The sequence below is a fragment of the Cephus cinctus genome, unplaced genomic scaffold (genome assembly GCF_000341935.2).
Source record: "Cephus cinctus unplaced genomic scaffold, Ccin1 Ccin1_scaffold0921, whole genome shotgun sequence".
Lineage (NCBI taxonomy): Eukaryota > Metazoa > Arthropoda > Insecta > Hymenoptera > Cephidae > Cephus > Cephus cinctus.
In genome coordinates, this window is record NW_014333493.1 from 316,072 (window position 1) to 343,391 (window position 27,320).

Genomic DNA, 27,320 nt, shown 5'->3' on the forward strand with positions numbered 1-27,320 from the left:
TTTTTTTAAACAACTTTATTACTAAAAAATACACTTTCTTTTTGAGAATAATGAATAATGTATGGGACGAGCGGTCGGGAGCAGCTGACATGGACGGCATCTCACTGCTCGAACGACCGTTCGTTTTAAAAAAACGTCGCATCACAATCGTGCATAATAAATATTGATCTAATCAATATTATCATTTATTCGACGCAATTACCTGTGCGATTATCAGAGCACGAGAATTCTCATCGAGTGTCGTTAAAGTTATCATTACCGAACTTATCGCGTCACAGGATGCTTCACCCCACGGGATAATTTACTATACATATGATCGTTGTGAACAAATCCTACATTCTGTTTGAAAATAAATGAAACGCGGTACGTATATAATTCTACTCGTACGTATTGCGTTCATATTTTTCATTAATAATTTTGACTTTTATTCTTATAATTTTTCATAGATTTCCTCACATTTTGTACTTATATGTACATACACACACATCCCCGTGGAATCTGGAGCGTCGAAAAAAGCGTTTCTCTGCGTTGTGAATTGCATTTATTGGTAATCAATAAGTTTTTTTTTGTTTCTATAAAGAGTAAGAATGGAGGCACCATGATTCAATATAAGCCTATGCGGATCATTTAATTATGATCCATAATTGCTAATGCGCGATACGGCAAACAATGATTCGTCAAGTATAATTATCCGATATGGATAGAACCTTGTGGAAAAAATTTCTTTTCCGTCGACCTTGATTTTTGCCTGTTTTTAAACCCAATTCACAATGTTGACACGAGAGATTGACGGAATCAGCATGAGGATCGATAAAAATTAGACTGATTGTCGCGCAATGTGCGAAAAAATGATTTATCACTTGTCTGATACAGTGAACTGATCTTTGATCGCGAGTCTTTGATAAAATTTTCGATTGTCAAATTATACTTCGCGGTTTCTCTGACTACTTCCCGCTACTACCTCGTTATTTAATACATTACGCGTAATAGCTATACCTACATTATTTACAAAATTATGTTAGTAACATTCGCACGTGTCCCTTCGAGATATTTTATGTGTCTTATTTGGTTTTAATTATTTCAAATATAATACACAAATAAACTGCGACTGGTATTAACGATTCTGTGGAATCATTAAATATAAAGACTGTCTTTTTTTAATATACTTCCAATGTGATTATACGACTAGCTACAATATTACTGAATACGAGTAATCAATGTACTCTGGAATAATCTCACCATAAATACGAACAATCGAGTATCGTAAGATATAGAAAGAAATAAAACACGCAAAACATCTCAAGTTAAATAAATATCGACGGATCGTTAACGCGGAGCCGTTTATCGTCTCGGGGTCGTGATTCTTCATGGACGAGTCAAAGTGTTGTCGCAAAGGAGAATAACGAATTGCATATCAGTTCGTCGAGGAGAAGAAGGTAAAAGATAAGGAAAGGAAAACGAGAGAAGTGAGAGAGTAAGAAAGAGAAAGGAAAGAGAAGAAAATAAAAGGAACGGATTAAAAAAGTCATAGAGAAAACAGAACAACTCGTCAATCGTATCCTCGTTAATTCGCGTCACTCGGTTCGTCTAGTTAAAAAAAAAAAAAATTCGTCCCCGAGATTCGCGACATTTTCAATGTAAAAAAAGAAATACGTGATACTTGGGTAGGCTACTATACACGAGTATACTACAAGTATTAATATGCTTTGGACCCGTGTGTCTCAGCTTCTGAGCTCAATTCATGTCGGCTTATGGTCAGTGAAAAGAGTTGTCATCGATTGGCAAGGGTGGCGTAATCGGAGCTAGATGATCGCCGCACATTGGGAAGTTTGGTGGGACCGGCGGAAGATCCGCATGCGTGCCAACGTGAAGGACCAGGTTCATACCGATAACTATATGGAAGAGGAAATGACAATGGAAGAGCCAGTATCCTGAAAGAAAGAAATTTATGCTTAACAATTCCGAAACAAAAAATAACAATTACATAGTATTGATACAACACATGCAAAATCGTTAACGTCAATATATAAGGTTTTCATGTTTACCAGGATTATTTGCACGGAACCGAAAGACAACGTATCCATTATTTGGCACAGCAATGGTGTCCTTGGACGGTGGCAGATTAAATTCTCGATGGAGCAAACCTCTTCTGTCAAGATCCAGGGCGTGTTTCAAATTAATTTTCTTAACGTTCCTATCAGGCGATCGGCCCATACCGATAACGTTAAACGCATAACCATGAAGATGGAAGGGATGCGAGAGATTTGGCTGTTGCACTAGAATTTAGAATATTATTAATTCTTAGTAATAAGAATATGAACATTTGACGTGTCTGATAATAAAATAATTCGTGTAATTACCTTCGTCAACCAGTACGACTTCGACAATGGCGTTCAACGGAATGTCAACCTTATGTGTGCACATGCAATTTGCTCCGCAGTCAGCTGGTCTATTGTCGCCATTGCAGAATTGCTCGGGCGGGATGTCGTCAATTTGGGAAAGTGGCGGCGACGGTGGGAAAGTGAAGGATATTTCGTCAACAAGAGATATCACATGATCCCCGGTGGGTGCAACTGTGGGAGTAACGAATAAATAAGATAAAGGAAACATTGCTTTTGGTATGTTGCAACTTAGAAGTTAATTTTTAACAAAATTATTCTCACCCAAGTAACGATTGTAGGTATTGGGTTGGAAGACTTCTTCCGGTCTGTAGAATAGGAAACGGAATGGCAAGAAGATCTTGACGTCAGGACGTTCCTGAAGAATACCTTCATCGATGTGACGTGCATTCTTCAGCTGATTGATGCACACAGCGTCCTCGCGCGGTCTGTTGCAAATGGCGTCCAGTGGATTGAGAACCTATAAGCGAAAGAGATGCATTAAATTCTTTAAGCTGGAACACATAAATGTCACAGAGACGCCAACAGTCTTCTCTTTGATAACTTACCACACCCTGTGGAAGACCAAGGTCATACGTCGGTGAAATAGAATCAGGTTGATAAGGACCACGTGCATACCTCAAAATACCCAATTGTTGAGCACGCTTGATACCACATTCGCCAAGTCCACGCAGCTGGATCCAGTATGCTCCAATAGGTTGATCAGCATTAATTACGAAATCGTAACGTTCACCTGCGTAGAAAATTGATTTGTAGTACATAAAATAATTGTTAACTGACAACAGCCACGACCTGCGCAGTGTAGTACTACTATATACACAAATATTTTTCACCGTCTAATTACTGTCGAATGTATATCCAGGTTTGAGATATGCAAGAGTGCGTATAACTGATTAGATATCGTTTGCAAAGAAAATGACTGGCAGGTTTAATGGCCGGGAGACAAAATAAGAGAAAGCTTTGAGTCGTGGTCTAATAGCTATGGCTGTTTTAACTAGCTATTCTAGTATCTATAGATATGTTCTTAATATACGGCGACTCAAACGTACCGTATCGACTACTAGACTTATAATGTATACTTTAGGGAAGTAGTTTACAATAGTTTGCCGCATTTAATAAATACTGCGGAAATGTGGAAATGGAGTGCTGGCCGTAAGACCCGCGTGATTAGTGGCAGAACAATTTTTTCCTCGCTCAATATTATAATCGTACGTAAATTACGTACGTACTGGGACCCATATGTATGTATGTATAATAATGTGAATGAAAAATGGTCCTGATCTTACCAGAGAAGGAGATAATGGTATTCACATTAACAGGATGAACCGGTTCGCCATCAGCAGCGATAAGAGTCAACGTATGATCTTGGAACGTGATCTGAGCTGGACAGACAGATCCAAAGGAGTTGATCATACGGAAACGGTAACGACGTCCTGGTGTGATGGTGAAGACTTCCAAAGGTGTATTCGTCATGAATCCAGTATTGGGATCCTGATAAAGGATGCATAATTAATTTAATACGTCAATTAGTAAGCCAATGTTTGGTTTGGTCAAGCATACTGAACATGATCAGAACACTTACTCTGAATTGACCCTTTCCGTTAATCAGGACAGTTTCCGGATCCTGACCAGTATTAACAGCTAGACGACCTGGATATCTCTCGGCAGTGTCCTCGTGCATCCAATCACTGATAAGGATGACATGTGTAGTCAGATCGTAATCGTAGAGATTACTGTTGGGATCCTTTGCCGGTGGCTGCCGTACCACTATGCTGCCGTAAAGACCATCCATTTTTTGAAGTCCAGTGTGAGCATGCCAGAAGTGAGTACCTGCGTTTCCGGCTGTCCATTGGTATCTGAGGAGATATAAAATTTACAATTAATTTATCCCTATCAATTAATACGCGATGATTCTAAACTAGTAAAAATTCAAATACCTGAAGGTAGTGCCTTCCTGAATTGGGCACTGGGTTACAAACGGTACACCATCATAATACTGAGAACCCCTCTGCCAGAGTCCATGCCAATGAAGTGTCACTTCCATGCCTTCCATATGATTCTCCACATCGATAACGACCTTATCGCCTTCACAGACTTGGATGCTGGGTCCTGGTATCATTCTGTTAGCTGTGAGTATACCTCTTTCAACACCATCAGCCAGGACACATTGACAATGGCTCCAGACAGTGTTGGTAGCATTGGGTGTGCATACCTGACAGGCACTGTAAATATTTTTTAATTTAAAATATGTATGAGTATATAAAATTATATTTTTTTTAAAATAAAAGGATCAATAAATTTTAATCATCCTTATCAACACTTACGCTCCAAGTACAGTGTAGTATTCAAGAGTGAAGTGATAATAACAGATCTTGGGTGGTTCACCGTCACGACAAGCACGTGCACATTCATCAGGGGCGGACAACGAAGGGTTCCTACGTAATTCAGCGGTGGCCCTTTCGGAATAATCCAAGGGCCTTGTCCTGGGTGGCCTGACAGTCACTCCACGACTTCCCAGGTTATCAATACCCCCAAATCCACTTTGAAATCCAGACGGATGCGTTTGGACCAGTCCATGAGAAGAGGAGAAGAAACGTGACGTATCATCCTGATCGAATACATTTCCAGTTTTGATGGCAGGACTCCAGAAGGACGAAGCCGCCGATTGGTCCCCGGTTGCTGAGGAGACTTCTGTAATAAGGAAATCAAAAATTATATTACTCATTTTTATTGTTACTTTATTGCCCGACATACGTGGTACTGTACGATTGGATTATAATCTGTTTTCTTTTTTCATGTATGCAGTTCCGCTTTCTTGGTCAATTTAATGGTACAAGAATGAATGTGATATTGGGACATATACTATCAACGTCTCAGTCGAAGACATTCACTCTTTGGAAAATGCAAAAGCGGTCGCCATATTATGCATTACTGTAAAACGAAGCGTGGCTAGAACAGCTGTGTTTCGCAATTGGATAGCTGGCCTGTCCCAGCACGCAGACTCCGACTACAGGTATACGAGATACGATAGATACGAGGGAGATACGATAGTTCCACGCTGAACACGAAAGCCTGGCTAAACCGGCTCATTCCGAAAGTGCAATTAGCACGAAAGGTTAATTTACCCCGAAGGAGCTGTGACCTATAGATACATATACCCAGTCTCGTACCAATTTCACATATCTTTGCATACTCCTGAAATTTCATGAAAAAATCACAATACGAGCGTCGTGCTTAAGAAATTACGAGACTCAAAAAGTTCTGTGTACCAAATCATTTGAAAGTCATCAATACGTTCTGGGTATATAATCGTACCTTTGTAATTAGCCTGATAATTATAGTCTCCGCTAATAATTGCTACCTCGCTCAAGCTGCCAGTAGTTCATAAATGACGGCTAATAATTTTCCTCGTCGATTCCACAGATGCTCTGGTAAGCGTAAGAATAAACAGTTTCACGGGATACGTGTGACAGTAAGTAATTTACAACGAAAAGAGCATAATTCAAATATTATTTAAAACAAAAATTCATACCGCTAAGGTTGGATCGTAGAAAACTTTGTTTTCCTTGGAAATAATAAAATTTCTAAAGTTTCCGTACTCAAGCCCACAATATTCTCACGCGCAGATCCACCACGTGTATGTTACTTCTCATATTGGCCTAATTCACCCTTAATCATAGTGTTTCGTTGCACTTAAGAAGTCCAATTAGCCTTTCGTTCAACAAGCAGTGCCTCCTGCGTTGTACCACGGTAACGTGTAGTAAGACACTGCGCCTCTTCTGTACCGTATGAAGATGGTATCCATGTAGGTAATGCAGGGCCTTGTGGGTAATATCCGTCGTTACTACGAGGTTATGTTATTAATAAGTCCGTCGGGCGATAAAAAAGTTTTTTCTTAATAATACAAATCACGCGCATTTCCCTTGGGAACAAAAGCTCATTGCGGACCTTCCGTGCGTAAGTCGTGCCTGCTTGTACGTAAATGTTTTTCCTTGTTATACGGACTAGACGTAATATTGCGTAATGTTGTGCAACGTCCGCCGTATGTTTGACCTGCATTATTTTCTACTTCCTCCGCAACGGTGACAAACGGACAAAGACGAGGAAGTCAGGCAAGTGGAAAAATAATGTGTATCATTTTCTTGGACGGAGGTTTTTTTTTCTTTGGTTACGAAGGAGAAATTTTATTGGATCAAATAGATAAGTAGAGGTAGGTTAATATATATATTTTTTTAATATGAACAGAATTTACCGCTACGGTATCGTATGTAGGCTTAATCGTGGGATCGATAATGCGGTTTCTCTAATGTGGTTCTGTAATGTGGCAGCAGAGTGTCTTGTGGTCATACAATCCCGGTAAATATATGAGCTGGGCCAGTAGTCCGTTAGTGGTCCATTGATAGGTGCAGTGGACTGGTAAAGGCCCATCACAGGCTCTGATCTTATGTGGGAAAGTTGATATCGATAGATTTCTTTTGGACGGTCCTATATGCCGTCGTTGCGGTAGGATTAAGATCGTCATCGATTTACATTAAGCTTTAAATCTTGTTTATTTGATCCGCTGTTACTTTAAGGTAAGTAGCGTAATGACCGATATTTTTTAACGTTATATCGTACACCGCGTACATTGAAATTTTTCGTTGGAGGTTCCATTTATCTCTTTTTTGAATTAAATAATTTAAAAAAAAATTATAAGTGCTGCATAACAGGATATTAGACTATCGTGCAATGGCGTGCAAACGTATTTCACAAAATTTGATAATTTTACGAGGATAAATGTTTTTATGGTGTTTTAACGATTACTGGATAGTTTCCGTAAACGAAGAAAATCATTTGTGCCATTGTGCGACAGGCGTCGATTCCCTGAATAGACATAACATTTTTTTATTTTTCAGATAACTATTGAAAGTATCTCCTTTTCACTGGATTTAATCACATCGAAAAAAATCATCGTCGACGTCAGTGGATTCTGAATTAGAAACTTTGAACTAAAAAAATTATCAGAACGTCCAAACAAATTTTCAAATATTCGTATTTTTCCATTTCGAAGATCTATATAAATTTTTTTTTCAAAACTACAGCAATCCTATACTCGTACCCTTACCGCAGTAGTCACGTGCACAGATCGCATAGATCATTTCCTTATTCGAAGCCGTTCATTAAAACCCACTCGATCCTCTCAAGTAATTGAATAAGGATTTTCAATCGACCAATTTAATTGAATCCTCGTGCCATAACTCGTAACTTTCGAGTTACCGATCCTCCCGGTACAAAGAACAAAGAGACGCAGACTCTACATACAATGAAAATTTTTTGTTGTTGCCCAAGAAACGAATCATTATAAAGTTCACTTAACGACCAACGTTAATAATTAATCCTGCCATCTCGATTAATCAGCCAACCGACCCCTCAATTACGTAATACCTAAGACCGTTGAAGTCACGGAATACCCAAAGAAAATTTGTATTACCTAATAATTAAAAAAAAAATATTTTTAAATGATCCTAAAGACCACGCTCATAAAATCGTCACACGGATATGCTTCGTGATGACAGTTGGCACATTTTCCATGCGAAAAATAACGTAATAATATCGCGTGTACTAAGGCGACGTGCTGCCACGTAAAGCAGCATAATTCCATTTAATTTAATGACAATTAATTCAGCCTGCTTTAGGAAATATATTACGAAATTGTCGTTACTAACAGAAAAAAAAAAGATCTAGGTGACAAATATGACGTAAGATTTTTCATATAAATTTGCTTCCTCCGACTAACCCCCTTCTCTCTCCTCGTTTCCTGTCGTTATAAAGATTTCTCATAAATTTTGCGTAAGGCGCTAGTACATTATTATTATACACATTATTATTATATGACAGCTGATATCGTTATGGAAAATATTTAATTACTGGATAATTATAATTATTCGTATTTTTTTTTTTTTTTCTCGAAATACGTGATCTCAGGTCACGTTAGTATCCTTCACTTTTCTTTTGTCATTTTAAGAGATCCTGCTGATTGCGTTAAGATAAAAAGATGGGGTCCGTCAGTGTCTCGAGTTGACAATGCGGTTATTGCGATGCATAAAAGTGCATTGGAATTTAATGCATGCAAATTAAGCCGCAAATTTTTCATGCCTGTCAGACACTGACAGGCTCTGTGTTATTCGCGACGCGGTAAAGAATAAAGAGAATCTTTGTAAGGATAAAGAGAAAAATGTTGCTCGGGGCTCTCGAGGGGACTCGTAGGAAAGTGTGTCGTTGGTTTACGGTGAATTCGAGCACGCGTTGCGTCAAACCGGAACGGCTAAAACGTGGCGGACAGGAAATTTCGGTCGATTCGAAATCTTCCCGGATTTTCGAGTATGATCAAAATACGTCATCCGGCAATCAAGACGTCAAGAGAAAAAAGAAAGCGAAACCATTTACGAAACGTCATACGAGCTTTCACGCTGACCGTTGTGATAAGACTGTGAGAGCAGTGACAGGGGCAGACGTAACTTTTGTCGGTACTTTAGATCCTTTATTTTCGCCTGGCAACAAAAGATCGTACCGATAATACCAGGAAGGCCGAAGAAAGTATTACGTTTACAGTATATTTTGGCTCGGATGATCTCGACTCTGCCGATGATAAATTTCTCATTTTTTATCGCCACAATAAAATTTGTAAATCAAAAACAAGCCTGTACATAAAAAAAAATTTAAGAGAGCCCAAAAAAGAGATTAAAAATAAAAAAAAAAAGTACAATTATAAAAATTAATTTTCATGATAATTATTGTTTAATTAAAAATTCTCAGAGACAGATCACAGTCCCAACTTCCGTGTCCAAATTCACCAATACGAAATCGACGTGCAATTACTCTCGGTGAGGAAGCTCAAACGTCGCTACAGTGACGCGCGAAAATCCCATACAATTATTCTTTAACCAAACCATCGTAATTACAGTTCGTGATCACCAGGAGGCGTTCGGGTACGTCCTTCGCGATTAACTCCGAACCCAGGATTGAAGTCTCACTCACAATCGGTTCCACCTGCATAATGCACAACGGATGCAGCAGCCAGGAGAAACCGCGAATAGACAGTTGGGAGAAGGAAGAAAGTCCGGAATTATTAACCCAGGACGGCGTCCCGTGCGTGGAAAACAGAAGAGGAACACGCGGAACCGGAACAACCACGTGGTAGAAGCCGACCAATCAGGATCGTCCCGTTCGATTTTTAAACACGCTGCCTCCCCATGGCCTATTTTATACGAAACACGTAACGAAATTCTAACCTTCCTTTCTCTACGAGCTTCATATAATTCCCAACATATTTTCATTAAAAACGAAGACAAACCATACGAAATTTCTCAGCGTCAACATACAATACCTCGACCTCCAGCCGAATTGCATTCTAATATAATTACCCTTACCCAACCATCCAGTGAATAGTCCAAAGTCAAAATTTTTCTCAGAATTCTTATTTTTAAATTACAACACATTTTCACCCACCAACGTGAAGTTAGGTGAATCAAGGTGCAACTGAGCAAACTAAAGGTCGGCCGTTCTCTTCACGAGAATTCGCATGGGAGCGCGTGCGCCGTATCCTCGTGGGACTCTGACTTGCACGACTGCAACCGCAACTGCACTCTATTATAAATCGTTTAAATAAAGTTCAATGGGAAAGATCGCGGCTAGATAACTCTAATGACACGGTACTGAAAGGAACGGCAGGGGTGTGTTATCTACCAGTCGTATTTTACTGTTTAGGTATAAAAGGCTGATCGGGGTCGTCTTTGTCATATAATAATAGAATATAGCCGTTACTAGGTCATGTAAATTTTTTTTTATACTTTTCACCGTTTTATGCTTGTTAAATTTTTATTCTTTTCTTTTAAAGCTGTACTCTATATAGAATTTACTTTAGTGCTATCCCACGGATTTCACGGTATTCTATTTTCACTCTGCTATTATATATATATATATATATATCTATACACAGATATACTCGAGTACGGTTTCGTATCTCCAACCTGGTGTAAAACGAATAACGAGAGCGCAGATGGAAAGTACGATGATCTGACCGTGAACTTGGCCTCGGCCTTGTCTCATCTTACGGAATGACTCGAGGAACTCATTGGCTTCTTGACTGTTGAGTAAGCGCTTGAGAGTTGTGTAAATCCTTATACCCAACAACGGTTAAGATCGATAACCTTAGAAAATAGATACGTGTGAATCCTTCGAGTACGTATGCTGGATCGAATAGATCGTTTGTTCTGACATGGTTATTACGGGCTGGTAGGTAGATCATTTTTATTTCTTGCGCGTCTGGAAATTGTTTTTGAATTACGTAAAACGTCCGTTTGACGGTCATAACGAATTGGTACCTTTAAAATGCAATTTAGCGAATGGACCAATTGCCGAGACGAAAGAGAATCTAAACGACTTTCTGGTTATCAGGCAGATCTTGAGTCATCGTCTTCTGGTCATGAGAGCAAAAAAAAAGATGAAGGAGAAAGTTAAAAAAAAAATTTTCTAAACCAGTACGGAAGCTATTAGGAATTTTTTGGAATTGTCGTTGATAAAAAAGTTTTCTAGGCAATAATGCCCCGAGACGTTCACGGAATTCAAATTTTACGAAGAAACGAAACTTGAAGTAACTTTTGCTACTTTTTTAAGTATCCTTTTTTTTTCTCTCTAACTCGAACCAACCTTACGTACGGGACTTGTGTTATATTCGTGTTGCCTTTCGCAAGCGGGTTAATTGCGCACTCGCGTGTTCGGTCAGCAATCAGAAAAGAATTCTAATTCAATGCTAAAGATTGGAGAATTCTTTTACGAAATTTATTATACCATTTATGCCACGCTTGTTACTCGAGCGCCGTTACGTTTTCTGACCAAAAAAAAAATCATCAACCTCCACACACCTAGCGAGTCCTCGTTTTATTTCTTGCAACCAGTTACGACGATTGACACATATTTGACCATTGACTGGATAAGTTACGTTACCTTTGAAAAACCTATACCCACGTTTCTATATTGCGATTACGTTAGGCCGGATGACGTTTTTTTTTTCCACCTAAGATCTCAGCTTTCTATTCGATACATATGAAAATGCATCGAACGCAGGAAAACAAGTTTAGCATCGTCATACATTTTTTTTTTCATGCATGAGTATAATTAACCCCCCGTTAGTACCGCGGGGTCAGACTGACCCGATAAGTATATATTTCTCATTCCAAAAACAAATGCTACCACCGAAGAGTGAAATTTTAAAAAATCGACCAATATAAATTGTGAACCTATTAGCCCCGTATAAGCAGACCTATTTTTGTACTCCTATTTTTTTCATAATAGTACGTAATTTTTAGAACCGGTAAATTACCCATCCCCAAAATCGTCCTGCCTACGACGCTCCGAGTGTAAACAGCTATTTACGGCATGCATAATTAAATCGTATGGCTGCACTCGACCTTGCGCAATTTCATGCAATTTCATACCGTCCAGTTCGCCGCGCTACCGTAACGCCCGTAATACGGCTGTCGTCACGAGGGAAAAAAAAAGACAGAGACCTCCATTACCGACCCGACCGCCACTTCGGTCAGTCCTGTCGAATACTGTCCGAGAGAGAAGCCGTATAAAAATGAAAAGTATCCTTAATACGAGCGCACGAAGAAATTAATTAATTTACACGCGGGAAGATCGTTGCTGCGGAACGAGGTTCATTGAAATGTAGGTAAGTAGGTTCCTAAGTCGGTATGAAAGTAAGGTTAGAAAATATATATATATATATAAAGGTACGTGATCGATTCTTGATTTTTCTTCACCTTTAAGAGTACCAAGGACTCGTATTATCGATTTTGCACATGGAAATTGACGTGTGGTGTCTTTTTTTAAAAATCGATCACTTTTACATAAATTTCATGCTAATTTATACTCTCGAGGGATAACATTATGTATGATTAATTAGCTGAAAGATTGTCACGGTAACTGTTGGATTGATCAGGCAATAATTATCGGATGGCAAGTCGGGATACGAATGGCCGGTAGGATTGCGAAAAGTGGCACACCCGGTATGTAGCGGCGAATACACACTGGCTGTATCACAGCCGTGTGCCATCGGCTGACAACTAGGACGGGAACATTTTTCTGATAAGTTTCTATGTGATCCCATAAGTGTTTGCCTTGGCTGGGCCGATAGGGACTGGCGAGTTGTGCAACTTATGTTTTATTCATTATTATGGATTTTTTTCTCTTTCCTTTTTTTTGCTTCTTTCCTTATCTCGTTACTCTATTTATTACATACGCCGTGCGAACCTGCCGCAGCTGGGACAACGGCTGGGCGCCAGTTATGAAACTGTCCGGATCCTTCGAGATCGACGTGCCTGAGGAATTTCATTCACGATCTACGAGCGAAATTACGTGTAATTTCTCGATCTTACACATAGACGTATTTTTATACGTAATAATAAATTTACTTTGCATGCAAAACATGGAAAATTTCGAACTTTGATAGATCGTGTTTTCTCTGGGTAGTGGAAAGTATCTGAGAAATTATACAGGACAAGTAAATTCGTACTTATCAATTACGTTTATAAGTTTATGCGAATACATTGGGTATTTGGCATACGTATAATAGATGAATTTTTTTATTATTTAAATATTTATCATCAGACCGTAATACGTATAGTTTAAAAATTTTTGATTTATCTTAAATTATTTTTAACAATATAACATGGACACTCAATAATGAATTTGAAATGGTTTGTGAGCCCTGAGAAAAATTTTCTGCAAATTTTAGTTGCACTGGTCAGGGGAGGACAGTCCGTGCATTGTTACATGTGCATATATATATATAAAATGTACTATAAATGTGCAGTGCATAGCACGAGATTTATGGCCGTGCATAAATATGATTTACACTCTTGCCGTTTACCATCTCAAAGGCTTCCCTTTCGTTAGGACATAATGAACGTGTAGCGTTAAGTTCCATTAACATAAGTCTCACTCAATTGGTCAGCGATAAAAATTCAATCTCACCGTTAACGAGGAGTTAAGAATATTTTGAAAAAAAAAAAAAAAAAAATGAAAATTCGAAAGCTCGTACTACCCAGCGATATTTATCTCCTGTGCATTTTTTTAGAGTTGCCATTCCTATTGTTTTTTTTGTTGCAAAATTTTCGCACGAATCGCTAACAGTGATTTCTAATACTATTAGTCGATACTGCTTATTATCGACCATTAGACATTATTAGTACAGCAATTTCAAGTTCGCTCGAACTTTTGTCCCGAGAAAGTATCGATAAAGTAAGTATAATGTGTTTGGGTGGTAACGTCGCCGTTTTTTTTTTGTTATCTGACTACTTTTTTTTCCGTTTCATTATACAACCTCGACCACTAGTATCATCGGTTAGTAGACCTATCATTGTTATCGGATCGATATTAATTAAAATCAATCGATCGATTAAAGATTGAGTATCAATAGGGAAGACTTTCTCATCTTGATTCTTGATTAATTGTGGCAAGTCGAATTAAATGATTATCCTAAGCGAATTTGTAATTAAAAATTGTCATTTGCGAAAGGATCTGAGTTCATCGGGACATTATTCGATCAGCCTGATTGGGCTGAAAGATCGAAAAATGGCTGGAAGATCGAGAGTCGATGAACCGCAGATATGAAAAATCATGATTATTATATGGAAAATAAAAAAAGACACATTGACAAAAAGTGACTAAGACAAATATTTAGAATAATAAAATTTTTCATAATCATCGTCAATGGTAAGCGTGATATCGATAATTTTTTTCGATATAGATCGATTGATCTTTCATTCTTACGTTTATCGTCTTATTATTGCACACAAGGTATATCGATACGATTTTCTTACAATTATCGATTAGAATTTAAGACGCCCTTCTCTTTATTACATTGCAATTGACATTGGACTCTTTAAAGTCCGAATAAAAAATGACGGATATCTTATGAACTACATAAAAAAAAAGGCACGACACAAAGCTGATTCAATATTTTCCTCAATACTTTTTTCTTCCTACGAATTTCCAAGCGGACACGGATCTACCCATGATCCTTGATATGATGAATAAAAACATGTCAGATTCCACGCAGCAGATCGAAGGACACTCTTTGAAGTGAGACCAAAGAGCGTAAAGCAATACTATCCGGCTAAAAACGTTTGGTCTATATCGGGTCTGGATGAAAGAGCTGTGTAAAGTCTGTATAAAGTCTGGATCGAGTCTGCCGTAAAGCCTATGAAAAGTATGGCTTAAGTTCCGGCTGAAGTCGTTCCACTGGGACAGTCCGATACTTATCCCGGACTGCTTCTGTACTTGGAAGTGTATACGTACATACAAAGTCTAGACTAAGTATCGCTCAAGTCTGGGATATGTCTAGATAAAGTATAGAAGAGATATATATCCTATACCTAAGGTATAGGATGCTGCACTTGATTCCTATACCAGACGTATCCCATACGACTGATAAACCGTAAAATGCATACTGGGGCTGTTGAAAGAGATATCAAATTGGTGTCTGCCGAAAAAAATCTGTACAGAGTGAAATAAATTTTTGGGAAATTTAAAAAAAAAAAATCAAAGTCAAATCAGCTCCTCGCTCTCTCGCGAATAATTTCACTTAAATTTACGTTCGGTCATTCCGCTGTCACTGTACGAAGAGATAGGCATCAAGCATCAAATCCCATATGTCCAGAACGCGAAAGAAACGCCGGCTGTCAGGATCCCGCTGGAGGAAGAGACAGGAGATAAGAATGGATGGAAATCATACGAAATAGAGTCTGTCGAGTGAGAGTAAGCGAGACAGAGAGTCTGATCGACGACGACGGAGTTCTTGGAAGTTGACGTTAACAGTAACAAAGACACGTGTCCTTTACTGCAGTGGAAAGTTGCAATGGTAGAATATCCAATGCACCGGGGATCCTTTTAACATGCACGTAGGTGCAGCGAGAACCCGTTGCGAATCGCCGAGACGAATTTGATCTTTGAAAAAAAAAAAGTGCCTTTTACTTTTTTTTTTTCTTCGTACACCGATCGATCGATCTGCATCCCGTGAAGAAAGCGTAACACGGCTTCTCATAAGATTTCTGCTATAGTTCGGAAATAGAGAGTGATCGCGTGGTAAGTTCTATACGGTACGTTGCACCATGCACTTTTTTGCATCGATGCACCCGCATCGTACAAGCAGTACGTTGTTTAAAGAGGAACTTAATAACCTTACTGGAATTTAACAATGATCCGTTTGCATAGTGGAGCTTTTATATTTTAATGATCTCTTTAAAATTTTTACAATCACAAACTACCTGGCAATTCTTGTATCTTTTTTTTTACTCGTCTACTGTATCTCATTAGCACAGTAATGATATATCAGTCGATGACCGCTGAAAGTCGCTCGACTAGTTTCGCCAGTCTGAATATAAATATTCCCCCAGCATCCACCTTGGGGTCCACGACTTTTGACAATGTCAAGTGCAAAGACCGCACGTTATTCCAGACGCTGATCGTGTTGCTCAATTCCTTCTGACAAATTGCCCAGGCACGCCCCAGTTTATTGGTATCCCTGCTGCCCGTTCGTCAGACCGAAATTTCAGTGTGCCGCAGCATCCGAGTGTAGAATTCAACTGTTACGCAAATCTATTGGTATACAAGAACACTTTAGGCTGTACGGTCTAACTCTTCATACCCTCTATACTCTGATGCTACTCAAGTCTAATGTCAAGGCTAGACGCGAATAGAGAAAAAAATTTTTCTTGAATCTTTAGTCAATTAAAAATTCATTATTTAATTTTAATATCAAAGTTTATCTCGGATTAAAAATTTTTATATAATATTGAAGAAAAAAATGTATTAACAGATATTAATCTTACAGTCCGTTATTGCCTTGTGACACGAATGAAAATCTCAACTCACGGAAGGAATGTTAAAAGGATCGCAGGATTTATTTTCTCTCTTCTCGAAGATTCAGTCCTCGTAGTCGAGTAAGGTTAGTATATAGGTAAAATATGCATACGCACGAGTGTATATGCAGAGTATCGAGGCCACGTGAGAGGTCCGTATACATATACAAGGTGTACAACATAAGTTGGGATTCTTCTTCCTTGACGTATTTGCACTGTCCATATTCCGCTGTCCTTTATGACCCAATTATCTCGGGAGTCTCTTGTTACGCGGTTTTCCTTTTTCTTTGTTTCTCATTGCCCATCGCTTTTTATCGCCCCGGCTGTGAGTTTCGTGCGAACTTTATTTTACCGGTTTGTACATGCGTCGCGTGTTTCGTCGAAGAGACATGATTATTACGTTTTTCCGCGTTTTATTATTTCCGTGTTAGTATAAACTTTCGAATACGAGGTAATAATTAGTAGTAAAATTATACCAGCGAATTAATCGAGGTTACGAGAAATTTTTAATCGCATTTTTAATCGTTTCGACACTTTTTAGTTTTACCCATCGAATTTTCGTATGTCGGTTCCAATGACTTATCGGAACGAAAAACGTGCGTACGTTTTCGTCACTCCTGAGAATCCCATTAGCTGCGTTCTCACGTACCGATAATTTTCGTCGTCGTCTGTTAAAGTGACGCCGTGACGATTTCGATACGCGTCTCGAATTGCCACGTGCTTAAACGATCCTCGTTTCGGCTGTCAACGAATTTACCACCCAAGCAGCGATTCCTTTTACCGGTTGCATACCAATAGAGACGAGTCGAGTTTAATTCTACGAGCAAAGTCATTAGGGCTCGTTTACATTTTAACGTCGTAAGACGCGTCCGTTCGCGCGGGAGATTCAAACGCGAGCACGGAGTTACCCAGCGACGTGAATAGCGAGGTGCGGAGTAATGCAGAAGGAAAAAGAAAAAGATACAAGCCACGTATAAGAATGAAAATAATTCAGCTGGAACTTCGTGGTCGTTAACGTAATATCCCAGAGAAGTCGCGAGAATAGTTACGGTGGTTTGAATGTCGGGAAAACCGGTCTTTTGAAATTCATCCGACAAGACAGTTTTTCCCGCGACGACTGACGCAGATGGCGCGAGAATCTGCCGCCTCGTAAAAGAAGAATGAAGCAAAGTCGAGTGATGCGCAATTGTGATAAAAAGTGGTCGGGATGTTCATCGGGCTCAGGGAAATGTCACGTATGCCGGCAGTTACTTAGGACAGAGGAAGTTTCACTCTACGGCCGACGGATATTCCGTGCATAGCCTGATACAGGTAAGGTACGCGTGGAGAAAAGGCTCTTTCTAACCTCAAATGTCTGACGGTCCGTGTAATTCAAAGTAGACCCCCCCGATTCGTACCAGAGAACAACGGAGTCATAGACCGATAGATAAAACTTGAGAATCTTGGACAGTCACTGAAAAAATTTTCACTACCGCTTTGGCTCGCTCGACGGATAAGATTTTCATGCAGGACTCTGTTTTACCATTTGGGCAAACGGGAGTTTTCTGCAATGGGAATTTCCGAAGAGTGCTTGATGATTTCACTGGTCGGACTTTCCACTTTCAAAGGGGAAAAAAAAAAAAAAAACACTGTCACCTATAAACCTTCAAAATGCCTTGGCTAAGAAATTTACAGTTAGAAATCGATAATTGTACGTTCACACTTTGCCGGGAATTCTTGACTCAACGTTCCCGCTGCTTTCGCGTTACCGAAACTTTTCGATTTCACATTGGCCTCTAAGATAAAACTATGTTTCAGAAAGGACTGTCCTTAACGCGTACCCGTATCGATTATGCCCGGTGATCACGAAAGGCCGAAACTTTCTTCTGGATTTATTTGAATTCTCAGTGTCCGAAATTGGTGCCTCTAACAAGCGGGAAACTGCGACTAGTAAGTTTCATCAAGAGACTCGTAACGCTTTCGATGTTCAAGTACGAGATGCCTGATCGTGTAATTTCAATTCGATTGAATTTAAACTGGACGATTAATACCAGCTGGCAGTCCCATACGTAATGCCGATTTAGAAAGGTGTTCCCCTGTCATACTGATACTCCCACGAGATTGTCAATAAAGTCTCACGTCAAGTCAGTGACAGACTAAGGCACCTGGGCAGTCACAATATCGATACTGGATCGTATTATATAACGTTCTAATGGCAAAGTATCATTTATTTACTTCCCCTCGACCCCCTCAAACGCTAATTCCCTCGAGCAGTGCCACTTGGAACTTATTAATATTTCGCTCAGTGACTTCATTAGCTTCGCGCTTATCAGTTGATCCGAGACGTAAGCTTTCTCTTTCTAAATCTTTACCATTAGATTCCCATTGGATTTCAGTACAATTGATTCTCCGGATCGGTCGTTAGAATTTACTATACATACATCCCAGTAAGAATCCCACCTGTGAGGATCACAGCATTAAAAAATGGTCAATTTTCAATGCAAGAAAAATTTTTTAAAAATTTCATTCTTTCCCTCGACAAAAGTCTTTCGTCACTTTCCGGAAACTTGAGACGCACGTAAATTTCCTGAAACGGCACTCGTGGCTTTTAATGAGCGAGAAAGGTTCCGTTGATCGAACCATGTACGGCGGACCGGGTGAATGAATCAGACTCCCGTGTATCAAATGGAAAGCGTTCCTATTAGCAGGTATCACTATAATGGAATTGCATATACGAATTAATGGCTTATATACGTCTGATGACCTTTCTCTAATTTCGATCTGATACGTCGTCGTTAAGATTTACGTGCATCGGGATGAATCGTCGAGTCAAAGGAATAAAGTGTGTTGGGTGGGCGTGGCACTTTCTAACGTCTAATCGAAAATGACTAAAGTGACTTTACGTTTGCTCGATTGGCTTTACCATTTGGTTTTCCATTAACCGACTCTCGCTGTTCAGCGACTTGGAAATTCAATCAGTGAAAATTATTTGTCTGACGGTCTTTGGACGTCGATACTCCCACTGGCTTCCCACGAGTATGTAGTGTATGCGGAGATAGCAGTGAAATGATTAAGAGTAAAGTTAAGTGACTGGGAAAAATCAAGATTTCATTGGAGTGACGCGAAATTAAAATTGAATTTATGTAAAATCATTAAAAGACAAATTACGATTTTACGTAAATATATGATAAAGTGCGTATCGGCATTAGCTTGTATTTCAGTATTTTCCAATGCTGAGGGATCGAGTAGGACGAGTTCACGAGGTAGAAGTTTAAGGTTGCCGTGAAAGCGAGAAAGATCGTGTAGGTCGTGAAAAATAGGGAGGAAAAAAATTCAAAAAAAAAAAAAATCCACAGTTCGATCGTGGCGTTCGATTGGTAATTGCCTAGTAAGTACAGTGAAGTCCTTAGAATGGATGGTCGGAACAGTCACGGAATTTCATGATGGGGATATCTTCGTCTGTGGTTTGAAGAAGAGCAAAAGTGCATCGATTTCAATTGTATTGGAAATACGATCTGTTGGATTTTATGGTTGATTTTGAAGAAAAAATTTCGCTAAAACGACACCTGCTCTTTCTACCGTCTTCCCCGTACGCTTCTTACATGCCGCTTTGATGGCGAAAACTTGTAAGTTCGTTAAAGTCCCGGAACGCGTATGATTTCTCAAGCGTGAACCTCGGAAAATCGTAAAGGCCTTCGCACGAGCACGGAATTGCCCCACGTTCTGAAACTTCCTAGCAATTGAAAGTATCCGCGAGACACGTCCGTTTCTGATGGGCTGCTGCGTACCCGAGATACATTTTACCATCGATCTGTACGTCGATCACGTAGATCATCAGGATTAACGAGGTGTCGCTTTACCGAAAACTCACTTTTTCCAAGATTCTACATTCCTTCGCTGAAATTCCTCGAATGGCAAAAATAAATCACTCCATCCATTTCGTCTGGACCTGAAGCAAATTACGATTTTACAAGAAAAAAAAAAAAAAAAAAAAACCAAACCGTTACAAAAATTTTTTTTTCATCCAAAAAAATTACACAAATAAACGGAACCTCGTATCGACCCATACGTCAAAATTGTATACGTTCGCGAATGGTTCGTGTCCCCAAATCCCGTTTTAACGACTCTACCCTTTTTTTTTCCAAAAAAAACATTCACCGAATCGCCCGAGGTAAGAACACGCAATCATCGAGTGTACTCAAAGTATTTATCGACGCCTGTTTGACGAAAAAGTAATTATAAAAATCTAATCTTCATAGTATAACCATGTTCCAGTAACTTCACAAATTACCCCAAAAAAAATCATCCACCAACAAAGCCTACCCAGTCAACGAACACCTGTACATAATTTTCACGCATATTCTTACTAATACCAAAAAAACTTCCCAAAAAGTAAGTACAATCCTGATAAAAAAGATTTGTCTCTCAAGAGTGGATATTCCAGCAAACGGAATTGCACTTTGACATATTGGAACGATTTGCTCGAAGGAGCGTGGCGACTTGGCGAGGGCGTGGAGCCTGGAGGTTGCAGGATCGAGGCCGTCGGGTCGAAACTTTCCCGACCTCGTCACGCGCTCGCTATGTTTTGCACGCCGTTGTTCTAATCCTACGTTCAAACTAGCCTAAGCGATCTACGCCATCCAATAGTAGCTTCGACTTGTGCCTATATTCACGTAACCATATCGCGTGGCACCGAGCAGCCAATCTAACCAGCTACAGACGGACTATGAAATTGGAATTGAAGTTAACATCAATAAGTAATCGTCTTTCTTTAGCCGTGAAGCGTGCACGTATTTACAAAGTATGCACGTTCCTATACGGATGTTCCGCTTTTACTTTATGCAGGAAATCTAACCTAACCTAAGCGTAGGTGTCTGCTACACGTTTCTACTATACTTATCGCGATAGGACGAACCAAATATATATATATTTACATAAAACAACACTGACCCATAAGCCCAACATGAGCATCCCATATAGCATTGAATTGTGACTGGTATTGATCGTGGGTTTTGGGGAGTAACGAGGATGAGTCTTAGAATCTCATATATGACATATATATGAAATTACTGTTACGCCACAAATCATTCTGTCTGTATTTAAATTTCTATGCGGAATCATGTTTTTTTTTTTATGCCGCATGAGTCACGTCGTTTTCTCACTATTCTTCTTCGCAGACAATGGCGAGACTGAGTGGGGTTAATGGATGATATTCTCATTTTTTGTTCTCCCATTTTTTGGTGAAAATACGTTAAATTCAGTGCAAGGACAACCCAACGCGTGCGTGACGATGAACTTACGCCTGTAGGACAATCGCGTTACATGGTTGTCATTATGGTGGCAAGGATCGTGGTGCAACTGACAAGTGGCAGGCTATTAGATGCAGGAAGTGAAGAAAGTACACGAAGTCTCTATATATATGTATAACAGTAGATCATAGAATTCCCAACGTCTTTCCTAGCGTCTAGAGTCTAATTAGCAAGTAAAGGAAATGTCAGCGAGTCTCCCAAAGTTCTGGTTGCGCGTTTCACTATGGACGAGATAGAAGAAAACGTAACTTGACTCACGTGCGTGCTAAGTGAACGTGCAAAGCCACCAATGGAAATTGGTCAGACTGAAAGAGTCAGGGTCTAGAAAAACGATAAAGGTTGACTGGTGAAAGAAAGGGAAAAAAAACTAGGGGTCTATAAAAATCCCTAGATGGACTTCATTGCCTAAGCATCGAAACCAGTCGGGGACCTAGGTCGATCGAGCAAGATCAATAAGGTTGTCGATCAGGTATTACGTTTTCGGATCTGTTACACGTTACCGTCTGGCATTTATTTGACGAATAAAAAATTTCTTCGACACATCCACTACGTCTTTCGACAGCTCGGAGACACTTGCCAACACGATCCCACCTAATCGCCGCGTTTCGCTATTATCAGCACAGACTAAACGGCAAATTGAGATCCGATTTATCTGATTTCAAGGTGATAACTTTTTTCAGATTTCCAATACCCACCAGACCCTGCAATTTTTTTTCAATCGGAGCTGAACGTCAGAAGCACTTACTCACACTTCAAGGATAGACTTTCGATCGATGATGCATTTAGTGCAATTGCGCAACGACGGGCAATCAATTTTTTTTCAGCGAATCGGTATCAACAATTTAATTAGCGAGTAGTCAGTCAATTTTTTTCTCCTTGTAAAAGTAAAAAAAATTGGTCTCTTTCGGAACTGGATGAAAAAAAAAAAAAATTGGCACTGCAGTTGCGTAAGCGCTGCGCACCTTTCGGCTTAGGCTTAGAGGTTATACACGGCTGGATAAACTGTCACGTTTGTCAGTCGGAGGCGACATACGAACACGTATTGGTACCAGGTACCGTTTGACTTGTACGCAATGCGAATTTCGTTGTATGCAGCTGCAGTGCACTTGAGACTAAAGTCGATATAGATATCGCATACGCCTATAAATTCCTTAGGAAATTGTTTCATGGGCACTTTGAGTTTTTCTCGGTATACCCAGCCGCTGTTCTCAGCCGGGGAAAGGACTTTTCTCCTTGGAGTCGATCAACTTGAACCAGAGACAGCGCGTAACGGTCGGCGGCGCAGAGCCGATCGGATCATTTCTATGAAGCGGGATAACTTCATTGGCGGGCCGGAAACTAGAGGCGCTATTGTATGCTAATAGTTTTTACGAATACGTCGCTTCTCGCTTAACGGCATTAGGTCCGGATGTAATTTTATCATTTTTTTTATCTTAATTTTCCACTCGGAAAAAAATTTTTTTTACACCATTTTCAAAGTACTCGTACGATATTTCAGATTTTTTTTTCTTTTTTTTTTAAGATAAACCTCCTCGATGTCTATTACTGCCTATTATAGGAATTTGCAAATGGGGGGTGAAATCGATTGCCCATGCGGAACGGCGATCGCAGCGACGCCACGACGCCGAGCGTCGTTATCTCGTGAAACTCGCTGAGGCCACTTCTCAGTCCCGGGAAACTTTCACCCAAAAACCGTTACCCACCTAAGATTGATGTTTGGTAAAAAAAAAAAAATAAAAAAAACAAGAACAAAGGGGAAACCCTTTTTCTTCGAGCGTCTCGTATCGCCGATTTTCGATCGATTCGTTCTCTTTTACACTTTCTCGATTACTCTTAGATCGGCCAAGTATCCTTGTATCGGGGAAATGTACGCGGAATATGTTATTCGCACGTACCGCGTGACGTTGCATTTTTTTTTTTTCATAAGTCGGACGATTTTTTTCAAATTTTTTTATGCCAGTCATCCTTGACACGGATTTCAATTGGTATCTGTAGATAGTGCGTTTATATGATTCCGGGCTTTTCTTTCCTAATTCCATCTACGGCTTAGAACGTACTCCGACTGCTATGGTCATTACCGTATTAGTACTCCGTTACATAGCATTAAATTGCATATGCCTTACCTTTATGGAATGAAGTGGCTACAAGTGCACTAAAGCATCGACCGTGGATACACGAATGATCGCCGGTAGCATCGAAATTTTTTAGCATCGACGCGAATACGTTTCTCAATGTATTTTTAGGTTAGAATAAGACCACTTTTCCTTGTAGACTTTCATTGCTACAGGGAAACGAGAATTGGCTGTAGAAACGAACAGATATTGGAGTATCGTAAAATTGATTCTTCGATGATAACAGGTTCAAATTTTTAACGTGTATACTATGTTGCGCGATGCTTTTTAAGTAAACGAAAAATCACCTTTATTCGACAACGTAAAGGGAAACGATAAATTAATCGAAATTTGTGCAAATATTTTATGGCTGCTCTACTTATCTTTTTTTGGAAAAAAAAAATAATAACGGTTGCCTTTTTTGTAATTTTCTCTTTTTTTTCCTCGCCTCGTTCTCTTTTACTTTTATATCGTTCATTTTACACAGTTCAACTGGTCGCCGGGAGATAGCAGTTCCGGCTGCTTGCGCGCGAAATTCAAGTGCGCCGAGAATCGCACGAGAAATAAAAGTATAATCATCCTCTTTTACGGTACCTTTGCACTTTACTTTTCATAGCCCGGATTCGACTAAAAGTTTTTAGATTTTTTATCTTTCTTCTTACCGAAGTCGAACGTCAGCTGACAGAATTTCTTCACTCAATTTACAATTGACCCCTTTCGTGACTTTCTTCCACGATACGCATTAATATGGCATTTGATTTTCACCTATGAAATTCTGGTGCTCTGTACATCAAAAAGTACCTTTACCGGTATCGTATGCACGTCCTGCGGTATTTAATCGCAACTGCATTCTCTATTCCAGAAGAAAAAAAAAAGTTATCCGCATGCCCGCGCAACTGCATAATAACTGCAATACTTAGAAAGTTGCATGAAAAAATAATTCTTTTTATCCCTACAATTTTTTGTCAACGATAAAATTACGTAAAACGACTAAAATTGTGTTTAACAAAAAATTACCATTTTTTTTTTAAATTAAACTACAAATTTTCAATGAAACATACTGAAATTTTGCAGAAAGTTTACTACAACGGGCGCACCTATTCCGTCGAAGATTCTCGTACGAAGATCAGTCGAAAGTTTGAATAAGATCGATGCTATCGTGTACGAGGAGCCTATCGGCAATCTTGTCCGTCAATAATTTTCTTTCTCTACTTCGATTTCCCCCCCCCTCCCGCCACCACCAAATCGCTTTCTTTTTCTTTTCGTAGACCTCGTCCGTTTCTCCCGTGGCAAAGAACCGCCTCGACCAGTTCTCCTAGCCAAGTTCAATAACGTGCCGGCGACTTGGTCGCGAGCTTTTCCCTGCCGTGAACCGTTAAGCGCGATATCGGTGGAGTTTTGCCAAACTAGTTTTCAAGCAGGCGACAGTGACCGTTTGGCATATAAGTAGTACCAATGACGAATACCGACTCATCTAGAAAAGTCTTGTGATCTCCGGGACACATCGTATCACTGAGCTCAGAGCATCTAGGTTGAACAGGTTGTTTGGCGAGTCTATCGTAAACTGTTATACGAAGAGACAGGCTTGAGTGACTCTCTTTAATCTCTCTCTCTCTCTCTCTCTCTCGTGGGAGACCCATTTCTAGTGGCAATGCCAAGTAGCGCGTTCCGCGATGGTAACACGTTGCACCGTGCTGAGGTTGGTCTACGGTGAACCAGGTACCATTGCCAGAGAAGACCAGGTAACAAGAACGAAGTTGATAAACGAAATACCTCGACGTAAAAAATAATACGTCATAAAATCACGACGTCACTTTAGGAGTCCCCGTACTCCGTGTCACGAGAAAACCAGATAAACTCACTTTGTCACTTGGGTGGTATTCTCGTACGTCGTGAACTTGACGAGGGACGTGCAGGAAATGCGGGCTGGACGTCGGACCGAGAAGCGCACTGGGTAACGAGTAGAGGGAGCAGGAGAGTTAGAGCAGACGGAGTAGGACGGTTAAAATAAGAAGAGAACGAACGAAGAAGAAGAAGAACAAGAAGACAAAGAGAGGGTGTCCGGTTTACGAGGTGTGGAACAAGGAAACGGTAGGTTCGAAGTCCAAGTACGAAAGAGGAGAAACACCTGACAGGGTCTGAGAGGAGGTGAAAAATAACTAGGATCCATGGACCGTGTTCCAGGATCGAAAGGATGACGAGCATTGCCGATGACGAAGATCAGGATGCCCGATGATCGAGTGGATGATTCGAGGAACTGACCTTTCTTCCTCTTGGCGGTGGTGGTTGATACGCGAACTGCCGTTCCGTCCTCGGTATAAAGGACGAAGAGGGCCAGTAGTACGAGTGTCAGGTGAGTTCCGTAGGACCTCATGGCTGGGGCAGCTCCTTACGGACTGGTGGCTGAGGCACTGGCTCAGCGGCAACTGACGACTTTGCCGGCCACTCTATCAGGACTGTCACTTGGTTAGTGTTACACCGCAATCCCCGTGGAGAACTACCACCACAACTGGAGCACTATCCTAATTTCTACTAATATCGTTTACTCGAACTCCGAGTCCCTGCACACCTATTTAAAACCTATCGCTCCACCTCGCGGCTCACTATTGGCTCCTGCCCCAATTCCTTGCCCAATGGTACAGTCCCGCGCGCATTCACCTCCTTTTGAGATGCAAGCCTGAAGCCGACGTCGTGAGGTGGGGTGCCGTCTACCTGGTGGCAGGTAGGAAGGAAGGCGCTCGGCGAGGTGGTAAGGACGTCGTGGGTAGGTGGTGGTTGAAGGTGGTAGGTGGTCATGCCTAAGGTATGTACCGGGCGTACCGGGTAATGAGGTACGGATCGCGTAGTGAGGACGAAATTCCTCGGGTTTCTCGTGACGAAGGTGAAGGGAGATTAGGTGGGGTTCATCCGGCGCTTGGTCCTTCGCCAGAGCGCGAAGCCAGACGCAAGGAACAAGAAGATGGTGGGGTGCGTATGGAGCGCCCGATTCAACCTCCGTTTCGTTCACCTTCCTTCCTTCCTCGTCTGCCTCCTGGCTGTCTCTCCGAGCCCTGGTAACCTGGTCCACGTACCTAGAGACCTCTACCTGCCGTTACCTGGTCTATATCTCTCTCCCTCCTCGTTCACTCTCACTGCTCGGACCGATCACATGCTACGCCACACGTAACGTTCCTTCTCCTTCGTCATTGCCTTCCCTTTTTCCGATTCCTTTCCTTTTCGTTCAGCTATGCGTTTCGATAATTGCACCGGACACGCCTGTCCAGGCTATCTCGTAATACCTTGGCTGTACCTTGAGGTACCTTGGCAATGAGCCTGTTACCGATGATCGTTGCCTTGCGTTATCCTGGAATTAATTTTTTTTAATAATATCTAAATATTCCACCTGTTCCCATACGTACCTCTCGATTCTCATTCTGTTCCGCTGGTCTGAGTGCCTGGTCCGCGGGTTCCTATCCTTCGCCTCTTTAACTCCCGATTGTCCGTCCGTGGCTCAAGGCGAGCGCAGAAGTCGTGTGCCTGCTGTAACCTTTTTTTTTCAATGGTACAATATTTTCAGAGACCTTGAGCAGTACCTTGAGGTACCTTGAGAGGTGCCGGCTTAAGTCTCTTGCGCTAAGA

The 27,320-nt window shown here is 40.5% G+C and overlaps 1 protein-coding gene across 2 annotated transcripts; it reads right to left on the bottom strand.

The window, feature by feature from the left end:
* Positions 1-27,320, bottom strand: LOC107271194 (laccase-5). Of its 2 annotated transcripts, XM_015746886.2 has the most exons (11): positions 27,101-27,320; positions 25,965-27,045; positions 4,724-5,090; positions 4,337-4,621; positions 3,982-4,255; positions 3,686-3,890; positions 2,948-3,132; positions 2,664-2,859; positions 2,361-2,573; positions 2,046-2,276; positions 1-1,931 (listed from the first exon to the last, which is right to left on the bottom strand). In XM_015746886.2, exons 2-11 carry the CDS (start codon positions 26,074-26,076, stop codon positions 1,756-1,758), a joined length of 2,244 nt encoding a protein of 747 aa, XP_015602372.1. In that variant the 5' UTR covers positions 26,077-27,045; positions 27,101-27,320; the 3' UTR covers positions 1-1,755. The 2 variants fall into 2 exon arrangements, with proteins under 2 accessions (XP_015602372.1, XP_024944132.1); XM_025088364.1 differs by lacking the exons at positions 25,965-27,045; positions 27,101-27,320 and adding an exon at positions 16,421-16,588.

What these genes read in the sequence shown, in the direction of transcription:
- LOC107271194 (XM_015746886.2), bottom strand. Translation starts at nt 26,076, where the DNA reads ATGAGGTCCTACGGAACTCACCTGACACTCGTACTACTGGCCCTCTTC. An exon ending in TACCATTATCTCCTTCTCTG is followed by an intron (nt 3,133 to 3,685) that starts GTAAGATCAGGA and finishes TTTTCTACGCAG; the next exon opens with GTGAACGTTACGATTTCGTA. An exon ending in AGTCGTACTGGTTGACGAAG is followed by an intron (nt 2,277 to 2,360) that starts GTAATTACACGA and finishes TCTAAATTCTAG; the next exon opens with TGCAACAGCCAAATCTCTCG.